The sequence below is a fragment of the Brassica napus genome, chromosome C3, assembly GCF_020379485.1.
Source record: "Brassica napus cultivar Da-Ae chromosome C3, Da-Ae, whole genome shotgun sequence".
Taxonomy (NCBI): Eukaryota; Viridiplantae; Streptophyta; class Magnoliopsida; order Brassicales; family Brassicaceae; genus Brassica; species Brassica napus.
The window spans coordinates 16,685,297-16,710,446 of NC_063446.1; the positions used below are offsets into that span (position 1 = coordinate 16,685,297).

The following is a 25,150-nucleotide window of genomic DNA, read 5'->3' on the forward strand; positions in this document are numbered from 1 at the left end:
CAACAAGGGGGGGGGGGGGGGGCTAGTCTAGTGGTTTATTCTCTTTGAAATTTATTATTATTTTTTCTCTGTTTTAATTTGATCTTATTTATTTTTGAATTTTTAGTTATTTTTATTTAATTTTCTAAATCTTTATTTATTTTTCTCACTTTTTAATTTGTGAGTTTTTTGTTAAATTTTTCAATTTTATTAATTTTTTTGTTTATTTATTAATTAATTAATTATTTTTAAGCTGTTCAGCCGGTCATTTTTTTTTGAGGTTTTTTATGAAAAAAATGTCACTTTCAAGGTTAAAAGTATTAGTGAAAAAACTTCAAGGTTTAAAATCCTAGTAAGTGACACTTTCAAAGTTTTTTATGCGATTTTCCCGTTTTATATATATCCTTTTTTATTAAAAGAGAAGCAATTTTTAAGAGTAATTTTGATTTGGTACTTTTATTACAAGTCTGCCATGCTTACATGTCACTTCCACGTTCCTTCTCAACCTACTTATATAACTAGCCTTTGTTAACTAGAGTAATTATACACTAATGCCATTAGTACCACTAATATTTTACTCTGAATGTATTTTAATTGATCGTGTTCGTATGAAACTTCTCCCACGACGTCTTTGGACTCCTCCGCCTAGTGGTTTATTCTCTTTGAAATTTATTATTATTTTTTCTGTGTTTTAATTTGATCTTATTTATTTTTGAATTTTTAGTTGTTTTTATTTAATTTTCTAAATCTTTATTTATTTTTCTCACTTTTTAATTTGTGAGTTTTTTGTTAAATTTTTCAATTTTATTAATTTTTTTGTTTATTTATTAATTAATTAATTATTTTTAAGCTGTTCAGCCGGTCATTTTTTTTTTTGAGGTTTTTTATGAAAAAAATGTCACTTTCAAAGTTAAAAGTGTTAGTGAAAAAATTTCAAGGTTTAAAATCCTAGTAAGTGACACTTTCAAAATCTTTTATGCGATTTTCCCGTTTTATATATATCCTTTTTTATTAAAAGAGAAACAATTTTTAAGAGTAATTTTGATTTGGTACTTTTATTACAAGTCTGTCATGCTTACGTGTCACTTCCACGTTCCTTCTCAACCTACTTATATATCTAGCCTTTGTTAACTAGAGTAATTATATACTAATGCCATTAGTACCACTAATATTTTACTCTGAATGTATTTTAATTGATCGTGTTCGTATGAAACTTCTCCCACGACGTCTTTGGACTCCTCCGCCACCGCCAGTGAAACTAATGTTTACAACATTGTATAATCTGCCAACAAAAAAGAGGAAATGAGGCGCCTGATGAAAATGATCGTGACTTCTTATGCATAAAATGTTTTGCTTGACATAAGAACACAAACTATTCAAAATCACAATCACAATTTCAATTCATAAGAAAATGGGTTCGTCGTATGCATATGAAATGAGTTCGTCTTGCCTAATGAAAATGGCTGTGAGTTCTTATGCATAAAATCTTTTGCTTAGCATAAAAATACAAACAATTTAAAATGAAAATTTCAATTCATAAGGACATCCCAATATTCTTTCAGGCCTAATGAAAATGGTCATGAGTTTTTTTATTCAAAAAAGTTTTGCTTAACATAAGAATACAAACCATTTAAAATCACAATTTTAATTTATGAGGACATCTCAATAAACCTATACAATAAATTAAGAGAGGATAGACTATCACTTTTTCGTCACTATATATATATATTATCTATCTATTGATTTATCTATCTATTAATTAATTAATTAATATAAAAAAGACATAGATTCTCTTCTCCTCTTGCCACTTGATAAAATAGGTCTACCACGTGTCCCATTATTTTGTGTGGGCTTTACTATTGTTTTGGGCCTCATGCCGAACAAACCAGTCGACTCAAATCTTAGCTTCACGGCGTCACAGAAGTTTAGGGTTCGTCTTTGTTCTTCGTTCGATCGCGACGTCTGACCGTTGTCCATCACCGAAACAGTCCCCTTTACAGATTCTTCATGTTAAATCCCTTATTAATTCAATCTAACCACAACCTCCACTAAAACGCTGCTACCCAGCGATGGAAACCTCCGCCGTTTTGACATGCTCCTCTTCGATGGCAACCTCAGCCAAAACAGCCTGTAATGTGAAGAAAGGCGGCGAGCTCATGGACGGTGTCATGCTTCTCCTCGACTCCAAGGTGATTCCGTTCTAAACAAAAATATGTTCATCTTAGTGTTTGAACACACGGCGGCGTTTAGGATCATAGTTATCAAAAATATGTTCTCAAAGCAAACTTTTCTTTTATCTTTGGGATATGGTTATGAATCCCACTGTTGATTAAGTTTTTTTTTTTTTTTTTTTTTTAATTTTGCCCCGTTCTTTAAACTCATGTTCATCGTAGTCTTTGAACACACGGCGGCGTTAGGCTCATATATATATATATATATATATATATATATATCCCAAAAATGTTTGCAAAATATAATTTTTCCTCTTTCAGAGATGGTTTTTGAATCATGTTGTTGATTATGTTTTTTTCCGTTTTCAGGCGACACTCTTGGCAGCAAGTTCACCGTCTCACCACCTACAGACGTCACTTGATGGTTCACTGGGTGTAATCAGAATTCTAGACTGTCAATCTCTCCTCTAGTGATTCAACCACTTTTGATTAGTTAACCGAACCGTTTTCCCCAATTCCAGAAGAACACTTCAGATTCCGAAATCACAGTCAGCTGCTTGGCCTAGCCAACACAAATGCCCAGCTTCCAGGTAATCCACTTACTAGCAATTTCTCACAGGCTCAACATTGCAACCTTTAATATCTTAAAATGTTAATCCTTTTCAGACATTATCGCTGAGACTGTGACCATAGCTGAACTAAACGAGTTTATCCTCATTGCCCAGCGTCAGGGTGTACAATAATCTTTAGAACTCTGTTTGTGATTCTGTTAATGTAAACTGTAGGTGGTTGAATTTGTCTGCACCGGGCACTGGATTTAACATGGACAAAGGCTGGTGCTATGTCTCTAACTCCAGATGTACAAAGAAGTTTCAGCGGATGGTCTCATCCTTTACTTGCGCAACCTTCAATAACACCACTCCATTGGTGTCTTTCGGTATGTTGGACCCTGCAACTACTTGATCTTCTTATTACATTAGAATGAGGTCCCATAAACATTATATCTTATGTATCGTGTGGAGAAGACTATTGTTGGTGAGACTGCTGAAAGTCTATTTGTTGGTTTTGATGGAGAAATGCACAAGTTACATAACATCCGAGCTTATGAAGCTGTGCATCTTTTGGTACGTGCCTACCGTAACACATCCTTATCCTCAAATTATTGATTTATTCATTTGCAATTCATTAATTGGACACATAGACTGGAGAGGGAGAGAATCCAGAGCACACACAGCTACCCCTTTTATTGCACAGATGACTGGCAAGACTTACACCTTCCAGGCCAGAGTAAGCAGCTACAATTTCACTGCCAATCACCAAACCTTCACTATATCACGCATCTTGAACTAACATGACCGTTTGCCACTCCCTGAAATAGTTTCCCATGCACGTTTTAAATTATATTCCATTGTGGTCTCTGTTGTATGGAAATAATGAAGAGTGACAGTTTTAACAGGATGGTAACGATGATCATGGCGATGATATGCCTGGGAATATCTCAGGGCCTACTAAGGTGGACACTGATGGTGACGACTGTGAGGAAGCACCGACTATAGGAACTACTTCAACTGGTGTCGACACCAATAAGCCTCCCGCAACAGCAACTTCCAAGGTTGCCAAAGACGGCACGCATCGCATACGCCAAGATCATTAAGTTTTTCTACGCACTATTTTTTGTTTGAATAATGCTTTTGGCACCAATTTTATAGTAGTAATATTATACACCACACAAATATTATTATAAAATAGATAATATATAACAACAAATTATATTCATGTATTGATAAATTTTATTGCATAACCTAATATATTTTAGAACTAAAGAAAACCCGACCGTGCGGTCTAGTTAGTAATTAAAGTATTAGGATATTGATATTTCCTAAATCTATATACAGTATTTCATTTTACCTAAGCTCTGATAAAAAACTAATTATTACAACAACAATCTACAAAACAATGCAATTAGTTTTTTTTTTTTTTTGCAATTAGTTTTTTTTTTTTTTTTTTTTTTTTTTTTTGAATTGGGAATAGATGGTATAAGGTTAACGACAGTTATGATACTTTTCTCTCACAGTTATATGTATAATCTTGAAAATCCAAATTTCCGGATCAAAAATGTTAAATCCTCAAAACTTATAATGCATGCGATGATACGCATTTACATTGACTACATTCTATGACCAAACATATCAAATTGTGCATTAAGAATTTACTCTTATTCAAGTGTGAAATTTAAATTGCAACGAACAAGTTATTGCTTTATGATCTAATCAGAATGTCATGAACATTAAGTTAATGCGTCCAAAAATGTACACTTTCTTAAACTTCGTATATATTCAACCAATATTGATTTTGTTTAAGTAAACACCGCTACAACTAGCTAGGGAATCAAGCATTCATGATAATATAACTAAATAAATGATATGTTGCCAACAAAAGATGCAAAAACACGAATGTGGGGGAACCTCCAGCAAGATCTGGAATGTTGATATCATCATTTTCTATGAGAATTTATAGCTCATACTTTCGACAAACTAAAAAACAGCTCTTCACTTTATACTTCCTACTCTTTATTTGTGGTTCAGCAGAAATAATATCAATTAATATTTAATATGATAAAGTATTAGCTAGAGTTTAGTAATTCGATTAGAGAGATATTATAAATAGGAACAAGGTAACAGATGATGCACATGCGCATGCACGTACAATAAGACAATATACAACGGAATAGTCGAACATGGATATTAAATAGCAGGCTGTGTATGTGTTTTGAAATATGTTAGTCAGACTCCGCGTAGCATATATATATAACAATAATATATGGAAAGTTTGAATTGGAGATTGTGAGAAAGTAAATATCTATTATATGATAAATGAATTGAGTTCATTTTTGTGCAAGAAATTTGAAATTTCTATAAGACTGAATTCTATTAATGGCTGTCAATAGGTATAATTAAATCAAACATTTTGGATTATTGGTACTAGCTTGCTTTCAGCTAGAAAAAGCGGATGACTGTGCATCAATCACTACACTGAACTAGTGTATCACTGTAGGTAAAGGAAGTGATCGATACATATATAGTTTGCGAATAAAATGCTATATTCACAGTTAATTATCAAATTTAGGTTACTTTAATTCAAAATTTATATACTGCACTCTCGATAGTGGAAAAACTCGTGATGAATTATTGATTGCTCCCGATGGTAGACCATCATTGAAGTGATTTCTTTCTCCTCAACCTTTCATCTAGGGATCCACCACATGTGTCTATTGATAAAAGCAATGCACAGATTCTACCACACATGGCCGTGCCTGAGCTATGTTTTAAAAAAGCATTTGCCTTAGAGCATGTTTAACCCTTAGAGCCAAAGTCGGTCTCTTAATAATTTTTTAGTAATTAATCATAGTTAAGAGTTTGATCTTAAGAGACATCTATTTTGTTAGCTCCAATGGTAAGTTTTTAATTAGGGGTTCTTAAGAAAAAAAATTATTTAACTTAAATTTTTTAAAGAGAATTTTTTTTTTATTAAATTAAACATATTAAAATAAACATATTGAAACATTAATTTTTAAAAAGAACATCAAAAGAAAGATTAGTAAAATAAACGAGAATAATTTGAAAGAAACATCCGAGCTCAGTTGTTGTCCTCACCACGTCCGAATTTACGCCATACATGTTCAACCAAATCAGCTTTCAGTTGTTGATGCATTTGTTTATCACGAATTCTAGTTCGAGCAGCCATCATATTACAGATATTTGTAGGGATATCTGTAGAGAACGTGAGATCCACATGTGAACTTCCGGTGTCTTCTCCTGGTTGGAACTCTGAAACATCATATTGAGTGTATCCATCTCGTTCGTCTTCTACTATCATGTTATGGAGTATGATACATGCTCTCATAATCTTTCCAATTTTGACTTTATCCCAAAAAAGTGCTGGATTTTTAACAATGGCAAAGCGAGCTTGCAAGACTCCAAAAGCACGCTCGACATCTTTTCGGACAGCTTCTTGATGTTGCGCAAATAAAACTGCTTTCGGCCCTTGTGGTATTGAAATTGATTGGATAAAAGTTGCCCATTTCGGATAAATACCGTCGGTGAGATAGTAAGCCATATGATACTCTCTTCCATTGACAGAGAAGGTGACTTGCGGAGCTTGACCTTTTATTATGTCATCAAAAACAGGTGAGCGATCAAGAACATTGATATCATTTAAGGTACCTGGAGGTCCAAAAAATGCATGCCATATCCATAGATCATACGATGCAACCGCCTCTAAAACGATTGTGGGTTTCCCCGAACCCCGTGAATATTGACCTTTCCAAGCGGTGGGACAATTCTTCCACTCCCAATGCATACAATCGATGCTTCCTATCATCCCGGGAAATCCACGATGCTCACCAATATGAAGTAGACGTTGAAGATCAGCCGGTGTTGGTCTTCTTAGGTACTGATCGCCGAATAAATATATTATTCCATCCACAAAATTTTCCAAACATGACCGAGTTGTAGATGAACCGAGTCTGAGGTATTCGTCAACCGTATCAGCCGCAGTACCATATGCCAAACAACGAATGGCAGTGGTACACTTTTGAAGAGGAGAGAGACTAAGCCTTCCGAGAGCATCTTTCTTTTGTCGAAAGAATTCAACTTCATTGGAGAGTCGATCAACAATATGCATGAACAATGGCTTGTTCATCCTAAAACGTCGTCGGAATAGATTATCAGGGTATGTTGGAGTTTCACTGAAATAATCATTCCATAAACGTATATCACATTCTTCACGATTTCTTTCGATGTAAGCTCATTTTTTTCTTTTTTTCTTTCTTCTTCTTGATTACCATAATTAATGGTAAAATTCTCGAAACTTTGCTCAAAATGTTGTTCAAAATTTTGATCAAAATGTTGGTCAAAATATTGATCAAATTTTTCGTCCAATTTTTCATCATCCAATCCCTCGAAAGGATTTTGTGAAGAAGATGCCATATGGAAAGAGAATTTTTTTTTTTTTTGTTAAACGTTTGGACCAAGAATTGTTTGAAATGAGAATAGAGAAAGGGAGAACAAGCGTAATTTGAAAAATGTGACTGATTCAAACTGAGAATATAAAAAAGGAGAGAAGAAGAGTTTGTGTTTCTTGAATGAGAGAAGCAGAGTTGTGTTTCTTGAATGAGAGAATACGAGTTGTGTTTCTTGAATGAGAGAAGAAGAGTTGTGTTGTAGAATGAGAATTAGTTCTTAATTTATAGAACAAGAGAACCAAAAGTACAAGACTACCATACCAATAATACAAGACTACCAACTCTCGTGACTACACAAACATACAAAATGCATGCCTACAAAATAATCCAAGAGTCTCGTGACTGGTGACTACACAAACATACAAAATGCATGTCATACAATCCGTGACCTGCAAGAACCAAAATACAACATACAGGAGCCTGTCCGTGACCTTCCTCTCTCAGCTTCTTCTCTTCCTCTTCTTACCATCACCCTTAGAAGATTGGCCTACTTCTAGCTTGATTCCCGAGTTCAGTACCTTGAACTTCTCCTCTCTCAGCTTCTTCTCTTCCTGTTCCATCCTTTTCAGCATCCTTCTGAACTCAGGTTCGATGTCCTCAACCGATTCCTCCACCCTAATCAAGTACCCCATGTTTCTCATGTATTCTTCAAAGCTCAACTCCACCATATCTTCTTCTTCTTCTTCTTCATCTGATATCTCCACCACTTCAACTTCAGTTGGTGTGCTATCCGCAACATCATCATCTGTATCTTCTTGTGGGAGAGGCGGTATGATTCCTCTTGCTGAGAGGCCACAAACAATCGGTTTTCTTGCTTCCATTTTGGTTTCTGTTCCCCTGAAAAACAAAAAAGTAAAACCATCAACTTATATTTAAAAGACTGATAACATTGATCACAAAGATTATTATATTACACATCAACGTATATTTCTAAGCAAGATTGATAACATTTATCACAAAGACTACTAATTGACTAACACTGATCTACTTATATTTTAAAGGATTACATTGACAACATTTCAGTAATCAGTTTGTTCTTAAGTGCCACTTCTAATTCACTAAGTGGCTCTGTTTTTGCAAGCAAACTGTCAAGCAGTTTGGTCTTGCTAAGCTTATCCTTCATAATTAAGTCCTTCGCCTTTATCTCCCACATTTGCCGCAACTCTTGCAGATTCTTCCCTTCTTCTCCCATTGGCCTTTTAGCCTTCGTCTTTGCTGCCTTAACACCCATAGGCCTAGCCATTGGTTCATCCTCTCCATTGACACTGGGCATAGATGCTGATGACTGAAAAGATTGTTCTTCCCCCACCCTCTTTCTTTTTGAACCAGAGCTTTGTTGACTACTTCCATAAGCCCCACACCATTTCTGATCATTCCTAAGCTCCGTCCAGGCATGCTCTAACGAGAACTTCACCTTGTAATCGTTACAGAAAATTTCATGTGCAGCCTTCAGAACATCATCTTCACTCTGGCCACTGGTCCTCTGTTTTGTTGCAGCGTCATATGAACCCACGAACTTACAGACACGCTCATTTACCTTCCCCCACCTTTGCTTACAGTGGCTTTGCTCTCTCTTAGCCAAACCAATCACCTTGGGACTTGCATTATAATAAGCGGCAATCCTCTTCCAAAAGGTTCCTGCTCTTTGCTCATTTCCAACTAGTGGATCCTTGGAGGTGTTAAACCATGCACTGATGAGGACCAGGTTTTCAGCTATTGACCACTTGCACCTTTGCTTACGGTCCTCACCATTTTGTGCACGTGAAGCAGAACCTCCAAGGTCTGGACTAGGTAAAGAACTCATAAACGGAGTTGGGTATTCATGGTTAGGTAGTTGACTGTTTAGTAGGTGTACAAAGCCAGAAGACTGGCTTTGATGAGAATCCATACAGAGAAGAGTTAGAGAAAAGATGACGGAGATGAAGTTTATGAAGTAAACGAAGTTAAAGGAAGCTTTAATAGAGGAAAGTAGATGAAGTTTTAATGTTGCTTTTAATTTCTTTTAATTGTTTTAGGAAGTAGTTGTTTGTTGTAGATTTGTTTATATGAAGTTTTAATGTTTGTATATGTTTTAATGTTTCTATCTAACAAAGGACACACCATAAATGACAGACATCAAGAAACACGACTTTAATATAAAGGACTTTTTATGATTTAGATTTCAAATTACGTATTGCATTTTTGAATTGATCAGCAAAAAGAAACATCAAATCGGAGATGTGTGAATGCTTTAACAAGATGAAAACATGATGATTATACATAGAGCAAACAAGCAAACAAACTAATAAGCGATCAAAGAAAGAAAGAACAATTCACAGGATGCAAAATTAATCAGCATGGGAAAGCAATTCAAAGAACAACTCAGGTTTATTTCTATGTTTATCTACCTCTCGCAAACATCAACAACATCTATATGTAAATAAAAAGACCAGAAGCTTACCAGATGTTCTGTCTGTAGAATGACTCTTCCTGCGGCCCCCTCTGTGATTCAGTACAACCCTCTTCAGAACTTAAAAAGAGGAACAACAAAGCATCAACACTCTTCACAACCAGATTCAACTTATATGAATTCAAATTCACCACAAGCTTACCTAAATCTTCTTCTGTGTGATGAATCTTGTTGTGGCTACCTCTTTGATTCACGCGATCACACTTGAGAACCTCAAAAACGCACAAAACATCACATTATGTTCGACACTGAATCTAACCAACTCAACACACATGCATGTCCTATAAACGATGAAAAAAAACACAGTTTACCTTTTGTTCTTCAACTCCGAGATACACGAAAACAAAATAGCTCCTAACTCTACTTCTTTCTAACCGATTTGGCTCACCTGAAGACAAATAAATCATCAAATCAGTTCTTATTAGGGTTTCCATTCGAGGGTTTGATGACAATATAGGAAGACGATAGAGCAAGAAGAGGATAGAGGAAGAACAGAAGACGATTGAGGGAGATCATACCTTCGACGATGTGGTCTGATGGGAGCTTTGCTTCGCCGGGTCCGCAAACACGGCCACCGAGTCGAAGAAGATGAAGAGATCTCTCTCGCGGCTGATTTTGGCTGGATTTGGTCGGAGAAGAACGAATTCTCTGTGAGAAAGGAGAGAGAGAGAGAAAGAGAGACGAAAAGACAGTCACAAGAGGCGCCTCCTCCGTAGGGTTTTCTGGAACCCAGCTCTTACCACATTTTTATTTTTTTTAATTTTAAAATGGCATTTTGGGCTTAGAGCCCAACTAAGATCCAGCGTTAAACACGCTATTAGGCCCCTCCAATGAATATTAAATTTTTGGGGCCTATATCTCTAAGTTTGTTTAGTCCAGTGGGTGAGATTTGAAAGGCTGAGCATGGATGAGCCAATTTCAGTACTAGCTAAATACATTTTCTTTTTTGATATTTGCTCTTATCTTTGCTGTAATATTTAAAGATGAATAATGTTCTCCTCTTTTTTTTTTCACTGAAGATTCATTAACATACGGAAGCAAGAGGTTAAGTAAGATTAGCCTCTTCTGCAGCTAGACCATGAGAACCTGAAAATAAGGTTAAATCCTCAAAACTTATAATGCATGCGATGATACGCATGTACATTCTATAACCAAACATATCAAATCGTGCATTAAAAATTTACTCTTATTCAAGTGTGAAATTTAAAATGCACGAACGAGATATTGGTTTATGTCTGTCAAATCAGAATGTCATGAACATTAATTAAGTTTGCGTACAAAAATGTACACTTTCTTAAACTTCATATATATTCAACCAATATTGATTTTGTTTACGTATAACAGCACTACCACTAGCTAGCTAGTGAATCAAGCATTCATGATAATATAACTAAATAAATGAAATGTTGCTAACAAAAGATGCAAAAACACGAACGTCCAGCCAGATTTGGAATGTTGATATCATCATTTTCTATGAGAATTTATAGTTCATACTTTCGACAAATAAAAAAAAAAAGCAGCTCTTCACTTTATACTTCCTACTCTTTATTTATGGTTCAGCAGAAATAAATCATCATGATTATTTAATATGATAAAGTATTAGCTAGAGTTTAGTAATTCGATTAGAGAGATAGGAAAAAATGCTATTATAAATTGGAACAAGGTAACAGATGATGCACATGCGCATGCACGTACAATAATACAATTACAACGAAAATTTCGAACATGGATATTAAATAGCAGGCTGTGCATGTATGGTGGACCATCATTGAAGTGACCCCAAAGGCAAGAGACGTTGAAGGAAGACTGACGGGTCCAGAACAAGAGGGTCCGCAACTAGGATGGGTGACGTCAAAAGTTTATGTTTGGATCCGAAGTCCAAGATATTTAAACCCTAAAACAGAAAGTTATGAAAGCTCTGTTCATCTTCTCCGTAGTCTTCTTTCAAGCATTGATAGGGAAAGTCTCTCTGAAGAAGCAACGATACCCCAAAAAGAAGAAGAAGAGTGGAGAGCATTAAAGAAAAAGAAAGAGTGCAGCGATGGTGATTAAATACTGCGTACGAGATTTCTTCTTTGCCTATCTCCTCCATTCACATTTCCAGAGAAAAACAAAAAATGGCAAACTGTCTCAAAAATCTTGCAATCAAGGTAGTGAACTTGATTGTGAACGAAGCTCACTATCATGCTGCAAGTATTGCAAGTCGTTCTCTTCCAGCACTGGAAAGGTATCAGCTTTCTAGTTTTTGGAAGGAAAATGGTTATAAGACAACACAAAAGCTGGCTCCGCTGGTATTTGGCCTACCCGAGAAAGAGATCGATCCACCACTCCTTCTTGAAGATTGTTCTTACGAAATTAAGGATTCTTCAAAAAAAGATCAACATATTCTGCAGCCCCACAACCATAAGAGCTGTTGTCCAAGAAGGAGATATGAGTGGTGAACACTCACTTAACCCATACATCGTCTGGAGGTACCTGCGTAACATGCACCGGTGCCCTTCGGCACAACCATCTGAACTTGATATGGTAGCTAGAGCGCTACGCGCCCTGGAGAGAAAACCTAATAAAACACGTAAAGAAGAGTCTAAGCTACAGTCGTTCAGGAAAAGGTTCAGGATACTCTATGTAGCAGCAACTCAGAAACAGAGAGATTATGTTGACAACGTTGATTTGGGTGGAGGACAGAGAATTGATTCTACTGAAGCTAGGGAATATTTGTGTGCCAGAATCCAATACTTGAGAGACTTTCCAGTTACAGATCTGCCACTATTGGATATGTACATTCGTGAGCTCCAACGTCATGACGACGAGGTTAACTCAAAGCCCCCATCATTTGGCGAACCCTCCTCATACCTAAGATAAGTTCAAAAGTTCATGTTGTTTGTGTCCTCAAGTTGTAGTTTTCAGTTGTTTTATGTTTATTTAAGCTCAAGTTCTAGGTCCAAGTTGTTAGTTTCTTCAAGTACGGGTTGTCATCTGTTTCAAGTTCAATTTGTAAGTCTTTTTAAGTGTCTTCAAGTTCTAGTTTTCAGCTGTTTTATGTTTATTTAAGTTCAAGTTCTAGGTCCAAGTTAGTTTCTTCAAGTACGAGTTGTAATTTGTTTCAGGTTCAGTTTGTAAGTGTCTTCAAGTTTCATTAAGTATCTACTTAGTTCTATTTTGTGTTTGTGTGCAAAGTATCTATTTAGTTCTTAGTGACTCTTTTTCAACACATAGCAGGTAATAGATGCAAATCAGTTATATAATTAATGGATGAGGTAGACATAAAAGTTTAAATGAATGATGGTATGGCATTTGGACTCGGTCACTTTGACCACAAAAGCCCATCCACCAGTTCTCATCCACATGTTAACAACTCAAAATCACGCCCGTGGGAATTTGTTTTTTGCATGGGTGATGATACTCTATGTCTTGCCACGTGAATCTCATCTTCTATACCAACGTCCAGCACTGCATTCCTTCCCATCAAAGTTTTTTTTTTTGCTAAACCCTTCCCATCAAAGTTTCTGCCTCATTTGATACTCCTTGAAGATGAATCATATGAAATGGCACCAGAAGCTGCAACACTTCTCGCCTCCTTTAGACAAGCCACCAATGCACGGAGGCATGTAGCCAACAAGTTTATGTCTATTGAGTTCCAGATCATATAGAGTGTCCACCATATAACTCAAACATACATTCTGTTGTTCAAATTTCTGCAATATCCAAATTCATACGATCGATTATGTTGACAAGAGAAGCAGACAGCCATAACCAGAAAAACCGTACTGTTACTTACCCCGTGCGTCTAGTGAGCCAATTATACGTAGATCAAGAGCTTTGAGCTTATGCAGATTGGCTAGCTCTGTGTCTTAGAAGTGGTTTGGTATATCCGTATTTCTCATAAATGATTAAGCACGAACTAGAAATACAATTTGCAAACATTTGTTTTCCTTCTCTTTATGTGAACAGAATATAAATAAATTTAACTCCATTATATTGTTTGTAATAAATGTTCGATATAATTAAAACTAGATCATGATCCCCGCAAATTTTTATTTTAAATTGATTAAATCAATTTTATAAATGAATGAATATTGTTTAGTGTTAAGAGATATTTTAATTGCATAATATTTATTATATGTGTATTAATTAGAATTATTATATTTTTCTTTCTAATAATTTTGCTTACATTATAATCAGTTTAAAGTTTTTGCTTATAATTAGTGTTAAGCACTTTTCTTCAGTTAATATATATTTTGAACATTTTTATAATTGTTTATGTTATTATATTTATTGTACAATATAGTTATTTTTAATGTATAATGTTTATATATATGTAATTACTATTATGAAATTATTATGTTCCTTAAATAAATTAAATAATTTTTAATAGATTGTAGATTAATGCATACAAAAATGACTGATGTTGCTAACATCTATAAATACGAATACATTTTACGTTCATATATATCATATTAATTTCACTTCATATAAATATTTTTATGCTCCATATATTTCAAGTGTATGTAAATTTTATGTATATATTTCATATAATTTGTGTATACATTTTAAAGAAATCATTTTGATTTGTTTAAAAATTTGACCCAACAAAAACAGATATGGATATAAATAGAGATTTTGCCCAACAGGTTTTGTTACTTATCAGTTTCTAAATTTAAATCCATCATAACAACTTTTCATCGGGAACAACAAATATGAAAGTTTCTTTTAATTTAAATGAATATAATTTTTATTTATAAAATATAAATAAAATAATCCATTAATTTAATTGATTTGATATTGATTAAAATTATTTCATCGTATCTTTTTTTTAACGCTGATTTCTTATGAGATTACAATTATAAGAAAGATTACATAGAAGATTCGACAACCGACAATACTTCCTGCCTTATGATGATCTACACCTAACTGCATCACCTGAGCCGTCCTACGAAGACCTACGCCTGGCCAGATTTTACTTGCACCATGTTGAAGATCCCTTGTAAGCCTTTCTTCCATAGTCTCCATAATTGTTTAATAAATCGCTTTCTCCGGGAATTGAAACCTGGACCTCTTATAATGCGCAATCTGCAAGAAATTGCATAGTATGAGATTTGAACCCCAGACCTGGATGTAGAAGTCTTTAAACCTTAACCACTAGGCTACGGTGCTTCCACGATTATTTCATAGTATCTAAACCTACAAGAATAAGTTATACCTATTTTCATTTTTTCATAAATTATTTGAATGTTTTAGTCAATTATATTGTTTTATATTTTTTGGACTCAACATTAATTATTGTTGTTTGGAAACATAGATAATAGTATAATATTGTTTCCATAATTACTTTACAATAAAAGGGTGTATTTAATTTAAAATAAAATAGATTTCAATTCAATGTTCAACCGAGATTAAAATTTTAGAAAAATTTGATCGGGAAATAGTAAAAATTAAAGTTTCGTTTGGTTTAGAAGACTTGTCTAGAAGTCTTCAGACATTAAATACAATATAAAACTTTTCACAAGACTTACCACAAAGTCTTCTAGTGCATTATATGTTAAAATACTTTAAAGTCTTATGCGAAGTCTTCCACACCCTAAAATTAAATAACTAATTAAATAGCAAAAAGCACTTTATTAAACTTAGAATCAACTTTAAAGTGCTTAATATACACAAAACGACACAAATTTAAATCAATTTTATTTTATTTTTAAAAATTAAGATTCCAAAGTCAAATCAAATGCTCCACTACTCTTAGCCGGAAAAAAATTCTGCTATACTCCTCTTTTTTTTACTAATTTAATTTAATTAAATTTTATTATTATTTTTTTGTCGTCTACCCATCTATGCTAGATCAAGTGGAGGACATACGAACCGATTCTCCGAGAAGCATCTCCATCTGTCCGGGTCTGATCTATATGGGAGAAAATACAGCCTCTGGTCCTTGCATTTTTTGCCAAAGCATATGCCCGGTCATTCCGACTCCGAGGAATATGAGACAGTCTCACATCCTCGAAATCATCATGTAACCTCTGAAACCCCTCGATCTCTGTCGCAAATGCTGGCCATTCTATCAGGTTTGTAGTCATGTCCACTAAGTCCGAGCAGTTCGTCACGAACCTTACCGAAGTGATCCTTCTATCCTCATACACGAGGTTGCCCAAAGTAACCCTTCCATCTCAGCATGCAAAGCTGAGAGGCTCCTGTTACACGCCCGTAATCCAAAGTATTCTAAGCCCATTTGATCCTTAAGACTCCACCCTAAGCCACTGACCATGCCATTATTGATCCATGAGACATCAATTTGACAGGTAGGGATTCAAGGTATCCAAGGGGGCACTGTCTCAAACTCTGTAGTAAGAGAATCGTCATGATCCTCATTTGCTTTCTCTTTTTCATTAGCCTTCCTCCAACATTCTGTTTCAAGAGATGCATGTTGGAGAGTGTCAATCGGGGATACGACATTTCCATTACAGAGTTTGTCGTTCATCGCCTTCCAAATGTACCAGCAGATCGATGAGAAGGTATTGAATTGTGGTCTCAGTGGAGCCACCTCTTTTCTCTTCCAAAACCAAAAGTTCATGTTTTGGTATATAGATGTACTCGGGAAGTAACCCGGAAGGGACGGATAGTCCGATAAAGCCCAGACCTGCAAGGCTGGGGGCATTCAAAAACAAGATGATTAATCGACTCCACTGGGCCAGCACATCTAGGACAACTCTTATCGTTGCCCATGTGTCTATAAGTGAGCCTCTCTGCCGTCGCCACACAGCCCGAGATAGCCTGTCACAAGAAATGCTTCATCTTACTCGGGTCTTTTATCTTCCACACATGGCTCTGAAGGCTCGTGATACTAGGTTCTAGAGCCCCATCATGTGTAAGACTCAGCTTGGTCGATCGGAGTAGCTCATAACCAGTTTTTACTGAATACACTCCTGATTTTGTGTGGTTCCAAACATATCCATCCGGAGCAAGAGAGCGAGAAGGTTTTAGCCCAAGTATCAAAGGGATATCATCTGGGTGGAAGAAATCCCGTAAAAGTTGTATATCCCACTCATTGGTATCACTCCTAATAAAGGACTGAACAAGAAGTTGGGGTGGTCTATAAACAAAGTGGTCAGCAGGTCTAGGTGGTCGAGCCATTAAGTCTGGAACCCAAGACTCACTTCAAACCCTCGTATCTCGATCCGTACCAATTGTTTTCCGTAAACCCAATATGAGTAGAGGTTTTGCTGCCATGATACTACGCCATCCATATGATGGTGAGTATGTTCGTCGATCATCCAAGGGAGAGGTGTGATTGTAGTACCTTCCCTTTAAAACACGTGCCAATAAAAAATTTGGATAATGAATTAGTCTACACAATTGAATTTTATTTAAATTCAGAAAAAGGTAAAATACAACAAAACAAATGAAACTTATGTAATTACAAATAAACCTCGGACTATTTGATCCAAAATTGTAGCCGACCCAATAAAATTGGATCCACTCCTCCACTTTCTAAAACCTCCTCTTCAAAATCGTCTAAGTCTCTCAAAGTCTCTTGAGATTTCACTCAATCTATCATTGTCGTTATCACCACCTCCCCCCTCCCCCACAATCTTCACCATTGCTTCACAATCGCAAATCCTAGAGCAAGAGAAGCAGGCATCAAGAATCCTCAGTCATGAATCAAAGCGACCCAAACGAGAAGGAAATAGAGAAGGCTCGAGTCGTAGAGGAGTAGAAACGGTCATGGCCCCAAGCACCGTCATTGAGACATCTGAAGCCGTTGAAACCTGTCAACAAACCGAGGTCATAAACCCTAGCAGCATTGAGAAATTTGTCGTCCCATAAACCAACAGAACATATGCTGAAGACAGTGAAGCATATTGAGAATGTTGCAACGCATTTACAACTACAGAAAATTTACTACCAATTAACTACTATACATACAAACATTTATCACGTTTTTCTCACCAACCTTCTTAATTTCAAGTAATGTAGTCGTTAATTAGATGCAAACATTTTGATATTTTTTAGTTGTAAGTTAACAACAACATTACAACGACATGTACTGTCGTCGTTAGTGAGACATAATTGTACGTTCTCTATACTTCGTCGTAAATTTAAATTTATCAAAATGTCAATACGGCGACAACTCTGTAGTCGTAATGTTTAGTCGTTATGCATGTGTTTTCTTCTAGTGTAATTTTACGTTCTATTATATGAGAATACTTCCAGAAAGTTTTCTCACATAAAACTTACAAAACCGCAAAAGACTTCCCAGAGCTATATTCTTAAAAATGCTTATTGGTTTTTTGTTTGATCATAAGGGTTTGGTTCTAATTTTTCTAGCCTTTTAGTTTAGTTTTGCATTTGATTAAATTCAGAGCATATTCTAATCTTTTAGTTTACTTTTGCATTTGATTAAATTCAGAGCATACTTGAATTTAAAATCAAGTTTTAGATATTTTTTTTTTTAGCAATTTCCCCTTAATTCATTAATTGATATAAAAAATAAATCAAATATATGATCGCCAAGAAATATATTTGTTGAACGACTTTTAGTGAACTCCTTGAGTTAATTATAAAATTATCTTATATAACTTAAATGTAAATATAATTCATACTTTATTTAATTAATTAATAAATTAGTGTATCATTTAATATGTATTAAATAAAATGAAAAACTAAAATTTATACATTCAAATGTATATACATATAAAAGTAAACATACAATATAAAATAAATACAATTTATTTTTATAATTTAAGTTCAACGAAATATAAAATTAAAAATTGATAAGCCTAAAGAAATATAACATATGAAATTATTTAAAATTATACTGAAAACCTAATAAAAAATTAAAATTTTTACATTAAAATAATATATTTTAAAAATTTATTGTCACTGCACCATGCGCAGCAAACATCCTCAGAAAACCTCCCAGTTAATAATATTGTACGTCACCGGTGGGATAGAAGCTTTATTGATAATCTCCTAAACTCGTCCTTTATCATGTGACCAGTAGCGGCTCTGGTAGGAAGCTTTAGAAGCACTAGCTTCCGGCCCTTGTGTTCAAAAAAAAAAAAAAAAAAAAGCTTCCGGCCCTATGTAGTTTAAATAAACTTTCGGCCTAAAGTTGTCTAAAGTTTCTTTGGATTAGTTGGTTGAAAGTCTCTACTTTTCCTCCAAATGATGAGTGTTCGATGCATTTCCTTTGCTATTTTTTAACTATAGCGGCCTTTTTTTTGTTTGCTTGTAGTCTACAAAACTTGTGGGCCGGGCCTGCATGTGACTCCCATTTTAAAATGTACTTATCGACACCGGTTAATGCAAACCCTTTTCACGTGAATACATTACCTATTGGCCGAGAGAAATGCATATTACTTTCATCATTACTATTAGTTACAATGTCAATTACTATTACGATATGATAAAAGTGCATGTATATTTAATGATTTACACAAAAGGGTAAATGATTTGCCGGCATAAAAGTTCTCGCATATCTCTAGGCTCCAAAAATCCATGACAGATATGTATATGTATACATTTCTTTTTTTTTGGTAAAAATGTATGTATATGATTCATTTCTTTTTGAAAAAATAAATAAAAAAACTCAAGGTGATCTACTTTGTTCTGCTTTTAGGGGAAAACGCACAGACATCTTCCACTTTAGACATTAACTACAAATACAAGTTTCAAAAGATTGGGTTAACTGATTAAAAATGTAAAAAACGATGTTGCCGTATAATCTGTTTTGGAAAAGCCAATTTTTCTTCTATATATTCTTTTTTCTTTTTCTGGGTGGTATGTTTGAGGGGGGGGGGGGGGGGGGGGGAATGGAATGTGCAATGGCTTGGGGAGGATTCTTTATTCATCGTCATCTGAGATTAAAGTAAACGAGAAAGGCTTGAACTTGTAACCATCTCCATGGAAGAACTTCCCCATGAATTCTACCCAGTGAAGTCGCAGCGCATGAAGAAACGCACTTAGCGTTTCCATCATCAGAAGTATAAACGCTGTTGCAAATGCAAACACCACCACTCCTATTAACCGTATCAAAATGTTTTCATACCTGATTCCAAAAACATGTAAGAACTCAATAGTTTAAAGTTTTAAACATGAAATTAAGCTAATCTACTCACCCCCATGCAAGAAGAAGAACTTTCTCGTAGAAGACCGTTGACAGTTCCGAATGAGCCAAACTGTTCATATCAGATTAAAAGACAAAGACTATATTAGAAACGTTCATTAGAAAAACAAAGCAGAAACGTTCAGTAAGTTTACCTAAGTGCCCAGAGACGAAGGTAAGACGCTGTGTTAGATACTGAACCTAGAACAAACTCTATGGAGTGAATCAATTGATGTACAAAAATCTCGCTGAAGTTAAATTCTTCTTCCTGGTGGCTTCTCGCTGAGTCTGGTTCTACATCTAGATCCACCTCAGAAGTACCAAGAAGGCCGTAAGTGCGACCTTGAAACCTCTATAGAAAGTTTTTCATCCATTGATAAGCCCAGAGTCCATGAAAAGAATAGTTAAACAAAACAGATGCAGTGAAACTGGAGGTACCTCCATGTGAATTTTCCTGAGTGCAAAAGGTTTTGGAAAAAGCATCCATGGAACAGCAATGAATGCCAAAAGTAATAACAGAATCTGCAGATTAGAGTGGTTTAGACGAGTAAGGATGGAGCAAAAGCTTATGTACATTTGAATTTATTATTTTTTTTTTTTAAAGAGAGGAAATCGTGCCTGAAGTGGACGTTGGCCCCAGAACAACTCATTTTCACCAAGTTCTTCGGTGGGACTTAGAAACATGTAGATCATGACATGATACAAGTCTGCTTGAGAACCAGTGCACCACTTAATGATGATCAGTAGTGAGAGGTAACCGAATAGGCTGTTTAGAAATATCATCTGGGGGATAAACTGATACCTGATGGCACATCACAAAGACATAAGTCATCCCTGTAGTCTTAGAAACAGGAGCATGGGAAGATAAAAATACAACAAAGAACAAACCTTATGTCTAATGAAGAGCCAAAGAATCGAGCATTGAAGAAACTTAATATTAGTCCAAGATTCATCTGAGCAATTCCCAGTAGAATAGACATCTTCATCTTAAGAGAGTTTAAGTAAGGCAGTTCTGAACGACTTCCACGCCAACTAGGATCTACCCCAAAAGGGTATGGATCACGATACTTGACCAAACCAGCTGTGTAAGCATCACTGGGCATACAATAATATGTATATCAGCAACACGCAGAATAATAATAAAAGACTCGACTGCCCACTAGAGAGATCAAGATTCAGACATGCATATACCTACAAGTCGTATCTCTGCATTTGTAAGCTGAGCCACCAAAGATATGGAAAGGAACAGAGAAGAACTCATTGTAGATAAGCCCACAATATATTGAGAAAAGTGCCATTAGTAAGATTACATAGCGGCCTCCAAAGAGCATCTCCATAAAGCTTCCAAGTTTCTGGTAACGATAAGACACAGCAAAATCACACCACATGGATAGAAATTTCACAGAAGGTCAATGATATCCACACCACGAAGGTTATTTTTTCTAAGGTTAATCTTTTTCCTAGAGTGAAAAGGAAAACTAAATGTAATTATTACTGCAGCTAACTTCAAAACCAATTCTGGATAACAGAAAATCACCATCTCTCTCATTTGGAAAACCAAAGGCCTATCAGAGCACATGGAATCACATCAGAATCTGAGAGCAGAAAATTGCAACATACTATTACTGCAGCTAACTTCAAAACCAAAGATACACTTTCAATCAGCCACTAATCAAAACAAAATAAAGCTCTATGTTATTGACGGTTTATTTTTGAGAAGTAAACAACCCATGCTCGAAGCCATTATCATCACCAGTTTTTCATTCAACTGATACAGCAAAAGTTGGGTGCCAATCATACCTGCTTACTCAGCTTCCTTTCACGAGCAAGAAGATACAACGCTCCTAGCAGCAAGCATAGACCATGACCCCAATCCCCAAACATGACCGCAAACAAAAAGGGATATGTGACAACTGAATAAACTGCCGGGTTTGCCTCTTGATATCTTGCAACACTGCAAGTAACCATAAAGTCAAACATACATGAGATGGTGAGAAGAGCAGAACTAAAAAGGCACATGCAATCAAAATAACATGATTAAGAAGATACGGAATGAAGAAAATTCAGCTTTGCAGGTACCCTTCTACAATCATATATGCATGATGAGGGACACAAGGTTCCAAACACTTGCATCTAAATGATGAGGCTTTTCCATGCTCGTGGAACAATACGATAGTTCTAAGTAATGCTAATAATGGAACTAACCCGTAAGCATCGATAATCTCCTGGAACGCATTAGTAAGTTTGTTCGTTCTGAAATACGTGGGAGGTGATTCTACCGCATGCATTACATGAAATATAACGCCTACTTGCGAATTGCTGTCCGAAGTGGCTCGCTGAAGAACCTCATGAATCTGCACATAATTGTTGATGAATTTCACTTGCTAGGAAATCATAGTAGTTGATGAAAAAGGGAGCAAAGCACTGTAGTGTACCTGGGTCTTAGCAAATGTGGGGCACCAACCTTCACCAACAAGGCATTTTTTGGTTACATCAAAATTGAGCATGTTCAGAGTATCGTAAACCGCTTTTTCTCTCCGAACCTAGCAGCAAAAGGCCACCTAAAATCATGACTTGTCCATACTGTATAGACCATACAATCTCCGATGTACTTAACCAGAAAGATACTTCTATATATACAAAAATAGTTGCAGATGCTATTTTTTACCGTGGTCATCCATTTAGTCAAGCTGTAACCAACAGCATTAAGAGCATTATTCCGATGGCGAGATCCAGCATCTAGAGTGGCTTCCAGATCAGAGAGTCGGGATAAAACCTATACACCAGATATTGATATTTTAGGAGCAGTATATAATGTAGTAACTAACAGTCACTAGCACTACTGATCAGGATAAGTAATATTGGTATTCTTCAAATAACAAAATGTGATACAGCAACTAATCGCAAATGATTGGGATACAAAAGCCAACAACGAAAATCATATGAAGAAGAAAGCAATGTGCAAGAATCGCATACACATATCATGGAATAGATTATAGCTCTCCCTGAATAAAGATAAAGAACTAGTTTTGGAATATCCAACTTACTTCTCTCGTAAGCTGCCTCTGCTTTGTTATATCCTCGGGGACAGGATAGCAATTTGCACCAAATGCTTCACATATTTTCAATATTTTTGTCCTTGCTTGCTCCCCAGAAAAGAAAACCACGAATACATTTTTCTCCACCTATGAGCACAAAACCAGTTCGTGATAAACATCTCACCGAAATAGGATATGAATATTATGAAGATAAAGATGCTGTGTGAGAAAATATGAGATTAATATCACCATTTCTGATGTTGAAGGATCCATTATCTCCTCATCAGAGGGTGTTTGGTTGAAAAGCATGTTGCCTCTTGTTGCACGAAACAACATTCTTTCAAACCTAAGAAGTTTGTCTTTGTTAATGATTCCACTAATAAATCTCAGTCCTGACTGATTCAAGGGTTCGGGCCTCATTTCCTGAGAAGAACATAACTAAAATATTAGCAAAGATGATTTATCAGATCCGGATAACAGCAGTAAAATGGAGAGTTTAACAAGCAACCACCTGCTCTAGTAAAGAGGAAGACTCAATAAAACCGTTATTTGAGTAGGTGCTTTCATGTAGTTCTGTTTCATCTCCAATTGCATGAGCATTACTTGAGACGAGGAAACCACTTGCCTATAGAGTAGCCAAGCAGCAATATATAAGAACGTTAAGCATAAACAGAGGACGATGAGCGCACATCTGATCAACAAAAAAATGGATAAAAACGGACAACAGCTACTGTACTATATAACTTATCAATCCATCAAGAACCTTTCAGGTAGTTTGAAGGGAGAGAGAAACAAAAAAAAAGGATACATTTTCCAATTATTACTAGATATAAATCTGAGAACGAAAGATGAATACACGTACCTTTTGAAGAACTATCTTAAATTCAAGAAGTTCATTATATGTCTGCCGAAGCTTTTCACTGTTTGAATTCATTTCCAGTACCTCATGCTCGTGGTCTGCAAGTTGTCTCTGCCGAAGAAGACAATTGAAGATACAAAGAAAAATAACGCCTCATACCCTAATAAAAGAGGCATACAAATAGACAACAAAGACTTATCAGCGGAAATTACCTCTAAATCTCCAAGCTCAATGTTCGGTTCTAATTCATGGCGTTGTAAACATCTTAGACCCGCTTTATCAATTTGATCTTTGAAAAAACGCAGCTTTCGTGACATCTCTCCACATCGTTTTACCTGTTAAAAAAACCCCCAATAACATAAACAAATAAGCTCTGTGCCTAAGGAGTTTTCACCACATACCGCTAGACATCCAAATAGATGCGGTTCATGAGATTTAGCATCAAACATATTTCAGTGCAGCAATCAAGTAATGCGCAGCCCATATACACTCACTCACTCACTCCTAGTCAACCTCCTAAAACTTTGAGGGGTAATTAAGCTTGAAATAAAAGCAATATTTAGTAACTAATCTGTTCAAGAAAAACTAGGAATATCTGGAAAGAGAAAACATTCATCACTATCCAAATTTAGTAAAAGTACAGAGAACGTTGAGTTGATACCTGAGTAGCAAATGTCCGCTGAAAAGGACTTTTATCTGCATTTAGCTGTTAAGGAAACAAAGATAGAGTGTATATCAGATTCACCATATCTCACTCATAACCCCAGTATAAACTGATCTAACGAAGATTCATTAATGCGCTAAATTCAATTCATTCAAAGATCAGCACTAAGCATATGTCCACTCGCGGCGGAAGTTTAGGGATCAAATGCAACAATGACTCCCCCTACATTGTGAGATCAATCTTCCACTAATTGCTAATCGTCTAAACCGAGAAATTACGAAGGAAAACAGCAACAGATTCGATCGGCTTTGTAAAAGAGAAGAAGGCGGATCTGAGGTCCACAACAACACTCACGTCGCGGAACTGTAAGAGGCCGAGTTCGCCGAGGTAAGTGACGGAACGGTGAGCGGACTCGACGGGGATGATAAGCTGGACGAGTGTCATCTTCTCGGACCGCATCAGATCCATCTGCGGCAACTTGTCTAAGAAATCATCCATCTCTTCTCTTCTCTTCTCTTCTTACTTGTGCTCTCGCTCACTCTCTCCGATCGTATCTGAAAAGTTTTTCGTCGAAGATCGGAGTTCAGTTTTTGCTCCCGTCCACAACTGCCATTAGAAAACGAGTTTTTGCCATCTCAAACGAAAAAAATTAAAGGTGTTTCCTTCGCGTTAAAGTTTCGCTGACATTTAATCTTTTATTAACTAAACACAAAATGTGTAGTTTCACAAAATAAAATGGTGTCAAAATATAAATACTATAAGCAATTGAATTTTGGGAAATTGGGAGAATTTGTCAAGTAACCAAGATCTCAATAACCATTAAGAGTGCAACACATCTATAATTGACAACAAGAGAAATTAGTAACTA

General features: G+C 35.7%; 2 protein-coding genes and 1 long non-coding RNA gene across 8 annotated transcripts; 1 reads left to right on the forward strand and 2 right to left on the reverse strand.

Moving 5' to 3' along the window:
* Positions 1 to 1,829: 1,829 nt before the first annotated feature.
* Positions 1,830 to 3,938, forward strand: LOC111211249. 5 transcript variants are annotated; one of them, XR_007321334.1, is made up of 6 exons: positions 1,830 to 2,168; positions 2,520 to 2,740; positions 2,817 to 2,884; positions 2,936 to 3,274; positions 3,352 to 3,437; positions 3,607 to 3,938. It is a non-coding gene; the product is annotated as an uncharacterized LOC111211249 (long non-coding RNA). The 5 variants fall into 5 exon arrangements; XR_007321331.1 differs by having other exon boundaries at positions 1,834 to 2,168; positions 2,817 to 3,087; positions 3,176 to 3,274; positions 3,598 to 3,938; XR_007321330.1 differs by having other exon boundaries at positions 1,834 to 2,168; positions 2,817 to 3,087; positions 3,176 to 3,274.
* A 223-nt stretch (positions 3,939 to 4,161) lies between these two features.
* LOC111211251 (glutathione S-transferase T3-like) lies at positions 4,162 to 12,146 on the reverse strand. Of its 2 annotated transcripts, none has more exons than XM_048752754.1 (2): positions 10,141 to 12,140; positions 4,162 to 10,010 (listed from the first exon to the last, which is right to left on the reverse strand). In XM_048752754.1, exon 2 carries the CDS (start codon positions 6,849 to 6,851, stop codon positions 5,787 to 5,789), a length of 1,065 nt encoding a protein of 354 aa, XP_048608711.1. In that variant the 5' UTR covers positions 6,852 to 10,010; positions 10,141 to 12,140; the 3' UTR covers positions 4,162 to 5,786. The 2 variants fall into 2 exon arrangements, with proteins under 2 accessions (XP_048608711.1, XP_048608712.1); XM_048752755.1 differs by having other exon boundaries at positions 6,734 to 10,010; positions 10,141 to 12,146.
* A 7,017-nt stretch (positions 12,147 to 19,163) lies between these two features.
* Positions 19,164 to 24,948, reverse strand: LOC106430497 (V-type proton ATPase subunit a1). Its single transcript, XM_013871287.3, has 18 exons — positions 24,637 to 24,948; positions 24,280 to 24,324; positions 23,831 to 23,953; positions 23,622 to 23,729; positions 23,271 to 23,384; positions 23,009 to 23,182; positions 22,769 to 22,906; positions 22,390 to 22,497; positions 22,157 to 22,264; positions 21,927 to 22,075; positions 21,522 to 21,675; positions 20,913 to 21,073; positions 20,610 to 20,816; positions 20,340 to 20,523; positions 20,160 to 20,243; positions 19,877 to 20,073; positions 19,735 to 19,794; positions 19,164 to 19,664 (listed from the first exon to the last, which is right to left on the reverse strand). The coding sequence occupies exons 1-18, from the start codon at positions 24,778 to 24,780 to the stop codon at positions 19,460 to 19,462; spliced, it is 2,463 nt and encodes an 820-aa protein (XP_013726741.1). The 5' UTR covers positions 24,781 to 24,948; the 3' UTR covers positions 19,164 to 19,459.
* Positions 24,949 to 25,150: the final 202 nt, after the last annotated feature.

Coding starts and splice junctions, on each gene's coding strand:
- LOC111211251 (XM_048752754.1), bottom strand. CDS start 6,851: ATGAACAAGCCATTGTTCATGCATATTGTTGATCGACTCTCCAATGAA.
- LOC106430497 (XM_013871287.3), bottom strand. CDS start 24,780: ATGGATGATTTCTTAGACAAGTTGCCGCAGATGGATCTGATGCGGTCC. Junction 22,076..22,156: donor CCACATTTGCTAAGACCCAG/GTACACTACAGT, acceptor AATTATGTGCAG/ATTCATGAGGTTCTTCAGCG. Junction 21,074..21,521: donor AAAGGAAGCTGAGTAAGCAG/GTATGATTGGCA, acceptor TATCGTTACCAG/AAACTTGGAAGCTTTATGGA.